Genomic DNA, 17,277 nt, shown 5'->3' on the forward strand with positions numbered 1-17,277 from the left:
TGAATCTCTCAAATCCAGACTTTCCAAAACAATATGCAAACTGAAACACAGCTATGCTTTGAAATTCTCTCCCCCACACATACATACATACATATGCAAAGTGTGCAAAAATGGATGTGAAAAAGAACAAAAAACGCACTTTACTAGGGAAAATTGCTTGCAAAAATGTGCACATTAGTCAAAACTGCATCCAGAAATGTGTTTATCGGGGTAAATTTGCACTAAAATGCTGATGGGTTTTCATGAGGATTTTTTAAAAAATAAAAAATCACAAATTACTGCAAAATGTGGAGAACTGATTTTAGGACAAAAAAATTGACAGATCCTTCCATCCCTAGTGGGGTGGTGGGATTAAAAGAGAGACTAGAGACATGGTGTGGTTGCCCTATGAAGGATAGTGACTTGAAGGAAGGAGCAAGGTTTAGCTAAGTAGGGGTGGAGAAAGAGGCAGCTGATAGGATAAGGGGAGGATAGGAAATGGCTACCTCACAGCTGCGGAGGAATGTTGGGGTGGCTGAGGCCCAATTGTAGAGGAGTGAGAAGGAGGAAGACATGATAACCGAAACAGCCATGTTGAGGAGGCTATATAAAGCCTAGTCTAGTGCCAGAAGCCCCTGACGCTTGAAGCTTTGGCCATGGCCTAATTAGGTAAAGCAGGGGTTGATAGCGTGCAATGTTTGGCTTTTGTCCTACAGAGGCCTCGCTCCCCCCACTGCCGAGCATGTCTCTTTGTGTGCTGGGATTACAATGGAAGAACAGCTAACTATAGGCATGAAATCAATGCCAGGCCAGTGCCAGAGGGCTTTGCAGAGAAAGGGGCAGGAGGGAGGGTGATACTAGCCTGCTGATGTGATAAAGAAGCCTGGACCCTGGAGCCAGCCTGCTGGACGTGGGCCAGGAATACTTGGAGGCCCTGCTTCTATTCCATGGATGAACTAATTTTTCTCTGGATTTGTATCAAAAAGGAAGGAAAATCTATCTCCTCCTCCTTTCCAGTAACTTCGTGATAAGTGCATTTTCTGCTTGAGATAAAAGTGGAAGTTTATTAACCACCTGTAGCCAGTTCATTTTTGCCCATAGTAAAATGGCCCATTGGAAAAACAAGTTCAGCTGCCTTGTCTCCTTTTCCATTTAAAGTGTGCCTTGTAAAAGCTCTTACAAGATATACACTAAGAATCTGCACTCTTTGCAGCCCTGTTTAGGGAAGTTTTTAATGGGTGACATTTTAATGTATTTTTAATCTTTATTGGAAGCCACCCAGAGTGGCTGGGGAAACCCAGCCAGATGGGTGGGGTACAAATAAAATAATAATAATAATAATAATAATAATAATAATAATAATAATAATAATTTGCTGTTGCTCTAGGAGCAAAATGTAGGTGCATTTAAATCAGGGCAAGGTGTTGAACCTGTGATTCTCCCACTGGCATCATCATCGGCCAGCATTACCGATGGTCAAGAATGAAGGGAGTTGTAGTCCAATGAGGCCACAGGTTTCCTTATGCTTGAGCTACTTGTTCTCTGCTCCCTTGAAGGCAGCCCTTGCAGCACAAGGAACCCATGTGTGCCAAATCTGATATAGGTCTTTCCGCCTGCAGGTGGGGACACATTTTCAATCCAGCAGGAACATCAGTTTCCCACACCATTTCAGAAGCAATGTCAGGACAGCTTTTCCCCATGTCACAACACCTTTGCTTTTTGAGGGGAACTTCTTCTACCCTGGTCAACTCTCATTCAAATGCCCCCTGCATGCCAGATGCCACCATACCCAAATAAACAACCCTAAACAACCCTCCCCACATGCCTCCCAACTCTGCTGTATATTTCTGGGTGGGTGGGATTTTGGCTAGCTGTTTCTGTGTGCCTGTGAAATAACCTTTGACAGTAGTTGCTTCGTGTTCTTGATCTGTGTATTTCTATTACTCTAAGCGGAGAATCTGGTGCTGGTAAGACTGTAAACACCAAGCGGGTTATTCAGTACTTTGCCATTGTCGCAGCCCTGGGTGACTCTCCGGGCAAGAAAGGAGTAAGGCCCTCATTTGAAAACCTTTTTCCCCCTTTTTCTTTTTGGCTGTTTTCTTTTGTTCATTTTTGGTTTGTTTTGTTTTGGTCTTCTTTTGTGTTTGGCAGCGTGCGTGGTGGACGTGACTTTTTCTTTTACTTTGAAACAAGCAAGGCTTGAAAAAATTGCTTTGAGGGAAAAGGTTTCATAAAGTGGGCGCTGCTAAAAACCCCAAGCAGTGGCTGCTTTACGGAATTTTTAAGTCACTGGCTTTTTCCTCCACTTCACAGTTTTTCTTTTCTGAAAATGGGGGGAATTCCCCAAGGCATTCTTGTAACTCTTTCTTTTAAGCCTTGTTTTGTGTGATCCCCTCCCTCCGTTATCTATACTGTTCCCTTTGATTCTTTTTCATCTTGTATGTTTTCTGACTCTCTTTCTTCTTCTTCTCACACTCCTTTTTTCCTTTTCCTTTTCTTTTTAAAAATACCCTTCTTACTTCTTGATTATTTTTGGACTTGGGTTACGCCAAAAGAAATTCACCAGCATTGTTTTCCTTCCCTGGATTTTGATTTTAACCCTCTTGCTTCTTGATGCTGTTCTTGATCTTAATCTAATCTATTTAACATATTTTAGTGGGTTTTTTGAATAATAAAAAGTTGGGTTTTTAAAATTTAAACAGTTAAGTTTTTTTAACATTCTTCTGGACAAATCTGAAATGTCCTCCTCTTTGGATAGAACTTTCTGTGAAACTGGTTTTATATTTCTGGAACTGTAATGCTATTTTCTTATATTTTGTTATAGCAAGCTCCTGCCACTAAAACTGGGGTAAGTATTTAAAAGAAATAACTGACTTCATGTTCAAAGGCATAGAGATGAAATAATACCTTATTAGTTCCAAGAAAATGGTAACTGAGGAGCAGGCAATATGATCATCAGATTCATGGCAGCTCTTTCCAGTCTGTGCCTGCTCCTTGCCTGTGGCTAGTTGGCCATATGAAGCAGAAGCTGTGCATATGATCAAACATTTTGTGCACTGACTTCCATTTTGGACCATTTGAGCATTTGAAAGGTTTGGTCTTGTGCATGGCACAGTATTTCTTTCTGTTGTTTAGTCAATCATATTTGACTCTCCGTGACCCCATGAACCAGAGCATGCCTTGGAAACTCTCACTTTCTCCTCAAAGCTTCTCCTTTTTTATGTCCATGGAGTTTTCTTGGCAAAATACTGGAGTGGTTTGCCAGTTCCTTCTCCAGGTGCATCACATTTAGTCTAAACTTTCGGCTATGACCTGTCCGTCTTGGGTGGCCCTGCACATCACAGCTCATAACTCTCCTGGAGTTATTCAAGTCCCTTCGCCATGACAAGGCAGTGATCCATGAAGGGGACAGTATTTCTAGACTTTTATTATAGTTGATTGGGAGGTCTCACACAACAAACCAGCTTCTCCAAAAGATCAGTTTCGTGTAAGGTAACATTTGCCTTGGCCCAACATAATCTAACCTCCCTGCAAACAAATCAGGATGCATATTCAATAAGCAGATCATCCAAAAGTGCCTACGGTGGCTGCATGTGGCCACTTGGCACCAGATGCAGAGCTGATACATGTGGCAATTTTAGCTGACCACTACAAGCAGAATGATTGCGTGAATCAGCATTTCTGGCTTCATTCTAGTGTCCAGAAATATATCCTATATAATATAGGACTTTGTTAACATACAGAGCATCTCACTAAAGGAATATTATAGGGTGTTTCCAAAAATCTGTAGAAAAGCAACAACTCTTCATTCTTTGCCTTTAATCTGCTAAACAGTAAAGTGTGTGTGTATTTCAATAGTTGTTTAGATATTTAGAAGTTGTTCATTTTATTCTAGTTCTTTTGCTCCTCTCCGATAATTCAGTACTGTGGGGTGGTAGTCAACTAAGTTTTACTGAGAGTAGACCCACTGAAATTAATGGAGCTAACAGAGGCCTGATTGTTTCAATGGATCTAAGCTTAACCAACTTCTTTGGCAATCATTTGTAGCCAAGTTAGATTGTCTTCCATGAGCATGGTCTTAACAGTAGAGTTGCCATATTTCAAAAAGTGAAAATCTGGACGTTTTTGAGTTATTTTTGAGGGAAAATGACACTGCTGACACGGGCTGTCATACGTCTGGATTCTCGCGGACCTTTCGCCAATTTCCACCCAGACACTGCTTGTGGCTGTAGTATTCCGGATATATCCAGGAAATTCTGGACGTATGGCAACCTTACTTAACAGTGAGTAGTGGATCTTACTCCCAGGAAAATGGGTATAGGATTGTATACTTAGTGCTTTCTAAGTTTCCCTTCATCTTTTAAGCTTTAAAGGCATGAAAAAGAAGAGGCGTCTTTCCTTTCCTCTTGAATGAGTGGTGGTAATATAAAATGTAAATCTCCATTTTTCAGAACACATCATTTCAATGGTGTTGCATTCCAAGCCAACAGAAGAAGCATAATTCTAAGCAAACAAATCCTCTGTCACTTTTGTATTAATGGCCCAGATTAACTATCCAAGACTGAATTTACACCCCACGTTTGTGGTTCGGGCTCCTATGTCCATCTGTTCATTTCTGACATACTGACACCTTCATAAGTAGCCTGAGGGTGCTTCCAGATGGAGACATAATACTGTAAACTGGGATGTTGCACATGGGTCTTTGGCATCAGTTGTTGCTTTTTTTTGTTTTTGTTTAAATAATATTGGATTTTCTCTGGAAAGGGCAAATCCAGATTAAAGGGAAGGCAGGGAGATATGAGCTGGTATTTTTATGACAATGACGTCATGTGGACACTGTAAAACAACAACAACAACCTTCATACTTGCGGAGTGCTGATCCCACAATAAACACCCATCTGGAAGAACCCTGATACTTCCTTTGTATGTTCTCTCTCCCTTCTCCAGTAAGAAGCATTGTTCCCCCTCATTTCATTGCTTATATGTAGTCTCAGAACACCTCTCAAACACAGTGTTCCAGATTCCAGAATGTATGTGGCTCAAGCTGCCTCCAAAATATGAGTGGACTCTTCTAGATATGGGTAGCCAACATACTGCCCTAGAGATGTTTTTGGAATGCAGCTCCCCTGAGCTCCAGCCAGTCTGCCCAGTGGTCAAGGATGATGGGGTTTGTACTTCGACAACATTTGGAGGCTACCCTTGATTGAGGGTTAGAGAACCTTTTTCACCCTGAGGACTGCTTTCTCTTCTGGGCGGCCTTCCAAACGCCACATGCCAGTGATTCAGGAGGCAACTGCTGATATTGGTCAAAGGTTAAGAAAGTAATGGCATCCTCTATGCTGTGTTCCTCATCTTGCTCTCATCAGTATTCAGATAAATCTGGCTTGCAACACTGGGTATTTGAACTATCCTATGTTTATGTGACCTAGGGTACCCTTGAAGATCAAATCATTGAGGCTAACCCTGCTATGGAATCCTTTGGCAACGCCAAAACCCTGAGAAATGACAATTCCTCACGATTTGTAAGTATTTTTTAAAAAACAAAAATACAGTACAGAGCATTTATACAGGCAGTATGGTATGCATATGTGGGTTTTTTGGGTAAGCCTATACAGTGGTACCTCGGGTTAAGTACTTAATTTGTTCTGGAGGTCCGTTCTTAACCTGAAACTGTTCTTAACCTGAAGCACCACTTTAGCTAATGGGGCCTCCTGCTGCTGCTGCGCCACAGGAGCATGATTTCTGTTCTTATCCTGAAGCAAAGTTCTTAACCTGAAGCACTATTCTGGGTTAGCGGAGTCTGTAACCTGAAGTGTATGTAACCTGAAGCGTATGTAACTCGAGGTACCACTGTAGAAATATTTATGACATAATGAAGCGTATGAAACAAACTACCGTATTTTTCGCTCTATAACACACACCCGACCATAACACGCACATAGTTTTTAGAGGAGGAAAATCCGTAGGCATGCTACCCGTAGGCATTTCCTCCATAACACGCACAGACATTTCCCCTTACTTTCTAGGAGGAAAAAAGTGAGTGTTATGGTGCAAAAAATACGGTATTTCTATATCTATAAATTCTCTTACTCATTAGTTTAGCAGATTATAGTGACATTTTGATATTTGGAAGAGAGAAATCAGCCTCTGAGGAAAGGGAGTTATGACCAAACACAATATGATTAAAATGTGAATACAATTAAAGCTGCACATTTATGTTATGGAAATAGCAAGTATGGGAAAGCATGAGGAGCCTTGGGGCTGTGTGAAGACAGGTGGGGATGGGAAGTTTAACTTCATCCTTACCTATCACAACAAAAATCTGAAGCTTCTATTTGCATGCCAAGGGGCAGTTCCATTGGTGCCAGTAGGAGTTCCCCTTGAACAGCAATTTCAGAGGCTATAATCAGGCGGCACTTTATCCCTCTATCTGGCTATTGTCTGTCAGAGCAGACAATACTGGCCTAGATGCACAAATTATCTTACTTTGAATACAGCAGGTTTCCTCTTTAAGAGCCTGCAGGTCATAGTGAGTACTTATATTCATTTGCCTTTTTTCCTTCCCATCAAAACAGGGCAAGTTCATTCGCATCCATTTTGGTCCTTCAGGGAAGCTGGCTTCTGCTGACATTGACATCTGTGAGTAAATGGCTGATGTCACATGACATCCCATCTTGTTTTTAATTTGAGCAGTTTGGTAAACCCTTGAAGTAGTAACCCCGCAATCTGATTTCTTACCTGTTGTTTCTAGATTTGCTGGAAAAATCGAGAGTGATTTTCCAGCAGCCAGGAGAGAGGAGCTACCACATCTACTATCAAATCCTTTCTGGAAAGAAGCCAGAACTCCAAGGTGAGAGGCACTAAAATAATATACAAATAAATTTGACAATCAAGTTTGGAAAGCACAATGCAGATGATCACAAAAGAGCTGTGCTCAGTATGATATCCCTACTGAGTAGGGATGAGGAATAAATTCAATTTCATTCACATTTAAAAACAAATGTGCACTTTTCAAAACAATGTGTGGCCCAAAACACAGCTATCCTTTGAAATTGACACTTCTCTGAATTGTACAAGCCAATAAATGTATCACAAAATGCAAATAGTAGGAAAAAATAACATACAAAAGTGCATTATATTAGGGGAAACTGCTTTGCAAAAATGTGTATGTTATGCAAAAATGTGTATGTTAGGAGAAATTTGCATGAAAATGCTGATGAATTTTCATGAGGATCTTCTTTTAAAAAAATCTCAGACTGGGGAAAAAACCGGAAACATAAGAAACTGACCCTGACAAATTTGTCCATCCTTCCTGCTGAACACTCCTAGATACCACCAATGTCAACACACCTTATATCTGCTCAGTGCTTTTGAAATTTAGGCTAACCTAATATTTGTGACATTGGCACCGGTGCTTTGAAAAGGCTTGTGCTTATCAGTGCACTTAAAGTGAACCTTGTTTCCGAGACTTATTTATGTAAATACGTTTATAACCTGCCCAATGACTATTACAGTCGGATGTAGAATATTGAATCTGGCAAGTTACAAATGGGAATTAAGTTTTAAGAATGTTTTAAGTAGCCCTCAAATTTCAATTTAAAAAGTGAAAATTGAGCATATTTGAAAGTACAATTCGAATTTTGAACATTTTATCTTTTTTTTTTTTAATTTGCTCAAAATTCTGTTTAGTCCTAAGCACCTTTTGTTCTTGGGTCCATGATTCTGAGCATATCAGTCGGATGTTTAACGTAATTGATCCAAAAGCTGTACCTCTGAGCCAGATCAAGAGATAGATAATAGAAACATAGATATGTGTGTGGGCAGACTCACACACATGTATCACCCTCTGGATCAGAACCTACAGGGGATTATTCAGATGTGTATTTGAATACAGTTGTCATTTACGTAAATACCATTCATCGGCATGTCATTACTGTCAACAGGATGCCCATTTTGATGGGCATCCCTATCTACATATTGATGGAACGGGTAACTGTGCTTGACCAGAACTGGATCACAGAGAAGGTTTGCACTTGCTCCCTTTCAATCTTTCTCTCCCTGTTTGCTCCTACAAACCTCACACAAATAAGAGCACTGTGAGCAGGGAGGTCCTTCAGACATATTCATGTAGGACCTCTCTCTGAGAGGATGGCAAGCTTGTCCAATAATGATCCCTCCCAGTCATGCTATGATCTGCACTCAAGGCATCTTTCCAGTATGGAACCCGATGCTGTGAAATAGGAAATGTAGGCGAAACCCTTTTCCGACCGGACAGGGATTTTTAGCATAGTGTCCTGTCATGGCAGTAAGGAATCTGGGCTACGGCCTGCTGCTCTTGCTGCTCGGTGACAAACAATACCTTATTAGGCAGGTCTGGAGAGCTCTACTGAGCAGTAATCTTATCTGGTGCTCACAAGGCCAAGGCTGACCACTTCTAAATCAGTCAGCGGCCCAAGGGTGTTCCTAAGATAGCTGGCGGGAGATGCAACTATACAATGCACATGCCTTTCTGGTAGCCGCGTAATGGAGACTATGTGGCCTCTGAGGCTGAAACTTCCAAGCTGATCCTTGATTCATAGCCACTTGATTCATAGTTCAAATTGGGCATGTACCCACAATATGCTGTGAAACAAAGAACTCATCTTCTGTCTGTTTCCCCCCCAGATATGCTGCTGCTGTCTTCCAACCCCTATGACTACCATTTCTGCTCACAAGGTGTAACAACTGTAGACAACCTGGACGATGGAGAGGAACTCTTGGCTACAGATGTATGTGTTAATCCACTGTGAAATCAACTGGGGGTGTCAAAGTCTCTTTGTGACGCATGGACACAGTCTAGCCTCATGAACTGCTTCCGAGACCCATTTTTTTTTGGGGGGGGGGGGAGAAAATGAATATAATAAGCACAGTTGTTTTCCACAAAGAATCCTGGAAACTGTACTTTACCCCCCAACTGAACTAGAATTCCCAGCACTCTTAACAAACTACTGTTCCCATTTGTTGCTACATAGCTAGCCATTTCAAATGGCACTGGTTTTGATGTGAATCATGCATCCTTTTCTTATTTAAGGGGTGGGGAGCCTGCGTCTTCCCAAGATTCTCAGTCTGGCTCACAGCACTCTCTGTGGGATCTCTCTCTCTCTCTCTCTCTTTCTGCCACACCCTTCTCTCCTCACCCTCTTCTACCCTCTCCACAATGATTCTGCCAACCAGCCTCCTGACAAAAAGTTCATGGGCTTCGGGATTTGTCTGTTTTAGATTATCTGCATGCTAGAAAATTTTATGGCAGGGGTCTGAAGGGGGCACCATGGAAAACACTATGAACTCAACTCAGATGCACAGAAAATGCAAAATAGCAAAAACCTGCATATATAGGCTGTTGAGAGTTATTACTTAAGTTTAATGAGGTATATTTTAGCAGCGTGAAAGAAATGCCAGCTAGACAAGCCAGTATAGTGCATTTGTCATTTGCTTAGATTTGCATCACCAGAAGGGTGCAGCAGTCCTTCTGGATTGAAGCCAGTACATCCTGAATTCGTCCTTTTCTGTTTGTTAATGGAATGATGGCGGTGGCGTGACCACACCTTGTCTGATTCCTTCCGCAGCATGCTATGGATATCCTGGGCTTCAGCAACGAGGAGAAATATGGCTGCTATAAGATAGTAGGAGCCATCATGCACTTTGGCAACATGAAATTCAAGCAGAAACAACGTGAAGAACAGGCAGAGGCTGAAGGCACTGAAAGTAAGGGAGTTTGCCTACATTGCTGCCTACAAATCGCATTGTGGCCGCCAGATCAGTCTGTTGCAGCAAAACTAGCAGTCTGGTGGTACTTGGAAGCAGAGCCAGCAAAAGCACCTGATGAGCTCAAGCAGCTGCCAAGCCCAGTGGCATTTGGGACCCACTGCTGATGTCTATCCTGCCCTCCCCCCCCCCCTTTTAAACCCTCTTACTTTCTCTCAGCGGCCATTACTTAGCTTTTTGTCAACTCAGCTTTGGGAGCATTTGTGAATGTAGGAATGGCTGTTCTCTGGAGCTACCAAGATAAGCTTCTCCAGGGTCCTCATAAACTGGCTGTGGGGAGGGCACAATTGCATAGGTGCTCATTGGACAACACCTTGCTCTTAGCTCCCTCAGCCCTTCTGAAAAGACTAAGGTCACTTCCAGACAACCTGTTTCTTTGAGAATTCATCCTTATTTGTCTGTACAAAGTTTCTGGGGAGTTCTACAAAATCCACTGTTTATAAGCAATCTTTCTTATTTGCTTGCAGGAAGCTTAAACTATGTCATAGGCAAGTAATTGTTACCCCACACTTTCCAGTGCATTTTCCTGTCCCTTTCCTTACAGCAAACAATCTGTTTCTTTGGGAGGGGGGTGTACAAGAGTGGTATGATCCACTTCAGTGGCACAACCTGAACCTGCCAGTAGGCAGTTGAACCCCACCAGTATAATGCTAGTCTGGGAGCAGTCACACAAATTTATTGTGGCATCATCAGCTTTTATAGACCAGAATGCACATGTGTTAGGATTTATAAATCTCTGATCTTATTATTACTACCTGCTGGAGCCCAAATTGGTCTGCCTTTAATTGGCTTGAACTATAAGCAGTTCCTGCTGGGTGATGGCTCTTAATCAAGGGGTTCTAAATTACAGGAACCCACATTTATTTCTCATCAAGACCACTTTCTTATTTATGATTTTTTATTGAACTGCAGGTGCCGATAAAGCATCTTACCTCATGGGAATCAGCTCAAGTGACCTGATCAAGGGACTGCTCCACCCTAGGGTGAAAGTTGGAAATGAGTATGTGACCAAAGGCCAGAATGTGGAGCAGGTGAGCTTCTTGGACTGTACGGCTTGGCCTTATGCCTCCCTGCTTCCAGTTTCCCATAGGACCTCTTAGCGATGCACCTGGGAGAAAGGTTGTGCATCTTAATCTCTGTGTTAAGACGTGTCACTTGTGGAAAATATATATTTCAAGCAAAAGAGTGGTGGTCACTTAAATTGCCTGTGCTTAAATTATCAAATAGCAGCAGTGACACATGCAGCCTGATTCTTGGCATGTTTCCTCAGAATAAAGCCCAACTGAGTTCAGTGCGCATATGCACAGGATTGTGTCTTTAGTTATCCAGAAACTATTTCATCATTGTCAGCTGAAACATACTGATTCTATTTTATAAATAGCCTCCCTCCCTTTTCTGTGCTTGACCATGTCGCCAAGCACAGTCAGCTGGGTGGCATATAAATAATAAAATTATTATTACTATCATCATCGCCGTTGTTGTTGTTGTCATCATTATTGCTATGTAACACCATCAGAAACGAACAAATATAAATTCTGACCAATTATCGTTACATAATTATTTGCAGGTTGTGTATGCAGTGGGAGCCTTAGCCAAAGCTACCTATGATCGCATGTTCAAGTGGCTGGTTTTTCGTATCAACAAAACTTTGGACACTAAACTAGCCAGGCAGTTCTTCATCGGAGTTCTGGACATTGCTGGATTTGAGATCTTTGAGGTGGGTTTGAAAACTAGCCCACATTTTGCACTGTGTAATGGAGGGGAAGTGTTGCTAAGAATGAAATACACATGCCATACTGCTGCTGACTTCCTCGCCCAAAGAAAGTTGCTGGCAGGCTGAAAGAGATATCGTGAAAATTCAGAACTCATCTGAGCTATAGAATTGGATCCAGTTTGGTGAGGTTGTTGACAATTCTGCATTAGAGATCATACCTAGGGTTTCAATACACTTGGCATGCTTGGAGCTCCAGGTAACCTGGTTGTGGTGCGTAGCCATTTTCATTCAGTTAACTATGGCATTCCTGTTCAACCAGGAATTTATGTGTGGGGGCAAACCTGCTGGCCAATTGTCACCAGATCTGATCAACAGCTGGAAAGTGATGGGTGGTTTTTACTCTTCCGAGGCTACTGGTAGTGGAGTATCTTGAGTTGTGCAGTGAAGTCTCCAAGCTCTTAGGCGTTCACTTTCTGCCTGCAGTTTAACAGCTTTGAACAGCTATGTATCAACTTCACCAATGAGAAGCTGCAACAGTTTTTCAACCATCACATGTTTGTCCTGGAACAAGAAGAATACAAGAAGGAAGGAATTGAGTGGGTCTTCATTGACTTTGGCCTGGACCTGCAGGCTTGTATTGACCTGATTGAAAAGGTAAGATTGAGGCATGATTGTACAACTAATATGGCTGGCTTTATATATGTCATTGAAAAGGTTGAGTGATAATGGAAATGTGGCTACATCGGTTCTAACGTCCTCTTGTTTCTAGCCAATTTGCCAGATGAGTCTGGCAGGCCAATACTTTCACAACAGAGCAAAGTAAAAATTAATTTCCTTTCTGTTGTAACAAGGTTTTTACATACTTTTGACTGAAACCTGGTTCCATTCATTCTGGCTAGTGGTTCCGGCTTGCTGAAATTGGCCTCACTGTAAGAGACACTTACTTGCAAGCTACAATGTGAATTTAAAAAGTGATTTCCAGTAGCAAAGGAACAATTTAAACATTTAACTCCCATTGGCAACTGACTTATTTCAGCTTCTGAAAACTTCTCATGGCTCCTTGTTCCCCAGTTCTCTTTGGGAAGAACAACATAAAGTAAAATTAGGTTGGAAATAATGTTTATACTGCTTTTTTCATGAGACAAAAAGGAACCATCCTCATAAAATTATGTTCTACAGCTCCAGGGTGCTGCATTCTTCTACTGAAAACATGGTAAATAGAACACCTTTAGAACTAGGACAGGGGCAAGCAACCATTTTGAGCTGAAAGAAAGTGTGATCAAATCACTATTCAATGTGCACATAATACAGTGGCCTGAAAAATTAAAATCACTTTACCAACATGGTAGAACAAAAGCATTTCCCCCATGGCATAGTTGTTTGTCATCCTACTGCACAAGCTTGCTTTCACACGAACAGTATAGCAATTTTGAAGGGAAGCATTCTTTTGTGGTGACTTTTCCACTTCCTGGAAGTACTTTTCCCCACTCCCACTCTATGAATGGATTGAATATGGTTTTTCTTATACTTTGCATGCTAACTTTAGAAGCCTTTTTATAACATTCATCACATGGAAGTGGTTATTGCTTAGACTATCCTCCTCTCACATAGGACTAATATTAACACCAAGTGAACTTGCCTCCAGTTTGTTGATCGGTATCCTTTCCTTGCAGCCAATGGGAATCCTCTCCATTTTGGAGGAAGAATGCATGTTCCCCAAAGCCTCTGATATGTCATTCAAGGCCAAACTGTATGACAACCACATTGGGAAATCACCCAACTTCCAAAAGCCACGGCCAGATAAGAAGCGCAAATATGAAGCCCACTTTGAACTGGTGCACTATGCTGGAGTGGTATGTCTTCATTTCCCGGCTCCCATATACAGGGTTTTTAGTGTTGCTTTTCTGTTTTCTGTCTCTGTTACAGCTGGTTTTGCTCTTTGGCAGGTGCCCTATAACATTGTTGGCTGGCTAGACAAGAACAAAGACCCATTGAATGAGACAGTGGTAACCATCTTCCAAAAATCACAAAATAAGCTGCTGGCCACTTTATATGAAAACTATGTGTCCTCTTCTTCAGGTGAGCGGCGTTCCCATCTGTGCCAAACAAAGCACTAAATACAGAATATGTAAGGTTATCTGAAAAGCCAGAAAGTGGCCAGGCTGACCCCTGTTTAGCTTCAGAGATGTGTAGAGTTCAGACCATTCTCTGGGCCTGGGTAGTCAATAGAGCTGGAGAATTAATTGTCCTATAACTTGAGCGATAGGGTTGGTCTCACAGCTCTTGGGAACCAACCAAGGACCTGAACCAAATTAACACCATTAAGGCAATAAACTGACATTTCGTTGGGCAGATGATGCAACCAGGACAGGTGGCAAAGAGAAGCGCAAGAAGGCAGCTTCGTTTCAAACTGTGTCCCAGCTGCATAAGGTAAGTGTTTGCCCACTCCCCATGGTAAGCAGAACTGCTGGCTAGAATCTCACTTGGCTCTCTCTCTGTATACGCATGGCACTTCTTCCAGGCAATAACCTGAACGTGAAGTCTTGGAACACCAAGCAGACACTAAAGACTTTTGGGGCTTGGCTATTCTTCCCTCAGTTGGCCCAGAGCGCTCTCCCCTTTTGAGAATATTATTGCTCAGGAATAACAGCTGTAACTATCCCTGTATTGTAGGGACGCGGGTGGCGCTGTGGGTTAAACCACAGAGCCTAGGACTTGCTGATCAGAAGGTCGGCGGTTCGAATCCCCATGACGGGGTGAGCTCCCGTTGCTCGGTCCCTGCTCCTGCCCACCTAGCAGTTCGAAAGCACGTCAAAGTGCAAGTAGATAAATAGGTACTGCTCCGGTAGGAAGGTAAACGGCGTTTCCGTGTGCTGCTCTGGTTTGCCAGAAGCGGCTTAGTCATGCTGGCCATATGACTTGGAAGCTGTATGCCAGTTCCCTCGGCCAATAAAGCAAGATGAGTGTCGCAACTCCAGAGTTGGCCATGACTGGACCTAATGGTCAGGGGTCCCTTTACCTTTACCTTATTGCCAGCTCTTGGTGATCATCGCATCAGCATTTGAATAGGAATAATGCTAGAATGTGGAGGAGTCAGGTTCCATTTGTAGTAGAGTAATGCTTATTTCCACCCCTGTGATGTCTGCGCTACATGGTTCCTGTCTGCTTCTCCGTTGCTGAGGGAGAGGCAGTTAAGACTTGCAGTGATGTTTAGATAATTTATTACATGAACATCACTTTAAGTCTGTGCTACTTCTCTCCTCCTCACTCTTGACTGCGGGAAGGAGAACCCTTGGGAAGAAGAAAAGAAACATGGATCTTACCAGGGTTGGAGCAACAGGCCCTTGGCCTTTCCCATGTTGGGAGAGGGAGTTAGCTGGACACAACACTCCACACATTGAGCCACTTAGCAGAGCAGCAACCATCTGCCTGAGAGACAGTGCTTCACAAGGAATGATCCAGAAACCACAAGGTTAAAAGCAAAGAGGGTTAGGAATGGTTTTAGATTGCAAGGTAAACTGGGCATGTGGAGAGTACAGAAGCAGCAACATGTTATTTAGCAGCATTGATGGGGCAGTTGTGGGTTTGTTTGTTTTTTAATAGATTGGATGGCCGAACTAAACGTGCCAGTTCTGTTTGCTTAAAGCAGACCTGCCCCATTCACATAAAAAGTGGGAGTGCTGTGGTGGGGGGATAGAGGGCTGTGGTCAGGAGGGAGCAGCCCAATTTTCAGAGCCCCTTAGAGGGGAGTTGAACCTTCCCCAGGCCCACCACTTAACCTGTGCATGGATTTTAATTTCTGCTCAGTAGCAGGCTACATGCTTTGTACACACAGGGTCCCAGAATCACTTCCCAGAATCTCCAGATAAAGGGATATAAGGGAGCAGGGTTGACCAGGAAATAATAATCTGTGCCTGAGGCCCTTAAAAGCAGCTGGGTGATGGGGATACCCAAAGTCAGGCCTCAAACGCAAATCATCATAATGAGACAGGCTTCTGTGAGAGGAGGCGGCCCTTCAGATATCTGGATCCTAAGCTGCAGAGGGCTTTAAAGGTTAAAACGAACTCCTTGGCTTTTGCTCAGACGTGGACTTGGGGGAGCCTGTGAAGTGACTTAACCCTGTATGTCTGCCTTATAGGAAAACCTGAACAAACTGATGACCAATTTGCGTGCTACCCAGCCTCATTTTGTCCGCTGCATCATCCCCAATGAAACAAAGACCCCAGGTACACTACTGCAAAGAGTACGCTCTGTCTGTGAGGGATTAGAATGACCAGGGGGAAGTCTGCAGACAACACTCTTATGATTATTTGTTTGGCATCTCTGTGAAGCTTATCTGCTGTAAATAATGCCGCAAGCCTCATACAGGTTAAAAACACTAGTACTATGGCTTGAATTCTACATTTAGGTCCAGAGTAGAGTTGTGCTCTTGTGATGCCACACTGGAGGAAATGGAGTTGTGCGGGGAGGGTTATTTTTGCTGATTCCTCCTTCCTCCTGTGGCCCTGAAGGAGTTGCTGTGGAGGATTGGGAGACCTTCTGAAACAGCATGGGAGGTGGTGCTGGGGACTGCTGGGGGACAGAAGAATCAGCCTCCCGCCCTTTCCTCCACAGGGAGCCTTGAGTGGACTGGAGCCCTTCCTGCAAATGGGAAGAGCCCTTCCATTCATGGAAGTTCATGTCTGGATCCAACATATAGTATGACTTTGCTCTGAATAAATATTCTTAGAATTGGGCTGTAAAGGTATCCCTTTCCCTTTGCTTTGTTCCTTGTTTTGCATTCTGCTAGTACTACCATTTAGCTTTGTAGCAGGTGTTTTTTTCTTCTTCCTCATTTCTCTAGCCTTACGTGGATGCAAATACGCCTACGCTGGTGGCCAAAATTGTGGAAACCTTTTTGAAAAAGTGTATTTCTGAGGTTTGATGGCTCATAACACCACTTTTTGGGGAGTAATACCATAAAATTATATACCAATAGAAGGATAATTTAATGAAGAATGTAATGCAACAAAGTTCGTTCAATTATCTGTATTCTATCAAAAGTTATAGCCAAATAACCAGAAAAAGGAAGCATAACTTGCTTCCCTTTTCTAGATATACAGTAGCTTTCCTTCATTTGGATGTAGCCAATGAGCATGAGAGCCAATCAGGTGTTATGAGCCATCAAAACTCGGAAATACACTTTCCCACAATTTTGGCCACTAATGTAAATTATTATTATTATTTTCAAAGTATCAGTGCTCATCGCTGAGGAGAGGTGTTAGGATCTGTCCTTCCCTTCTTTCCCATGCAGGAGTCATGGACCCCTTCCTGGTGCTGCATCAGCTACGGTGTAACGGTGTGCTAGAAGGCATCCGCATCTGTCGGAAAGGCTTTCCAAACAGAATCCTCTATGCTGACTTTAAGCAGCGGTAATTAATTTTTTTAAAAAATCATATTTATTGAAATTTCCAAAACTCAAAAAAGAAAGAACAAAAGAAAAAGAAAAAACATTTACATTTAAAACCCTACTTTCATTAACATCTTTCCAGGACTTCCCCATCCCTCCCCCTGTTGTATTCCCCCTCCATTAATTTAGTTCCACAAGTTCTTACCCCAAATTTAAAACTTATTATGTTTAACCCAATATTTAATTTAGTTCATCTTATATAACCACTTTCCCTTTGAATTCCACCATCCTTCATCGTTAAAAAAAAAAAAAATTCCCCCAAGGTCCACCCCAATTCCCTTCCACGGATTCCCTTTTTTAATAAACACATCAAAACAAGATAAAAAAGATA

The 17,277-nt window shown here is 42.4% G+C and overlaps 1 protein-coding gene across 2 annotated transcripts in view; it reads left to right on the forward strand.

Annotated features, from left to right (window-relative positions):
• MYH7B (myosin heavy chain 7B) overlaps positions 1-17,277 on the forward strand; it is a 52,286-nt gene that overhangs the window by 13,728 nt on the left and 21,281 nt on the right. The window contains exons 7-21 of one of the 2 annotated variants that reach the window (XM_082225758.1): positions 1,930-2,026; positions 2,804-2,827; positions 5,409-5,501; positions 6,555-6,618; positions 6,731-6,829; positions 8,644-8,747; positions 9,585-9,723; positions 10,696-10,814; positions 11,351-11,500; positions 11,981-12,151; positions 13,171-13,350; positions 13,444-13,576; positions 13,851-13,927; positions 15,636-15,723; positions 16,791-16,908. In XM_082225758.1, the coding sequence (XP_082081884.1) occupies positions 1,930-2,026; positions 2,804-2,827; positions 5,409-5,501; positions 6,555-6,618; positions 6,731-6,829; positions 8,644-8,747; positions 9,585-9,723; positions 10,696-10,814; positions 11,351-11,500; positions 11,981-12,151; positions 13,171-13,350; positions 13,444-13,576; positions 13,851-13,927; positions 15,636-15,723; positions 16,791-16,908 (1,656 nt within the window). The remainder of the gene's footprint in view (positions 1-1,929; positions 2,027-2,803; positions 2,828-5,408; positions 5,502-6,554; positions 6,619-6,730; positions 6,830-8,643; positions 8,748-9,584; positions 9,724-10,695; positions 10,815-11,350; positions 11,501-11,980; positions 12,152-13,170; positions 13,351-13,443; positions 13,577-13,850; positions 13,928-15,635; positions 15,724-16,790; positions 16,909-17,277) is intronic. The other variant, XM_082225759.1, reaches the window with a different exon arrangement.

This window comes from Podarcis vaucheri, assembly GCF_965113315.1.
Source record: "Podarcis vaucheri genome assembly, chromosome: 6".
Lineage (NCBI taxonomy): Eukaryota > Metazoa > Chordata > Lepidosauria > Squamata > Lacertidae > Podarcis > Podarcis vaucheri.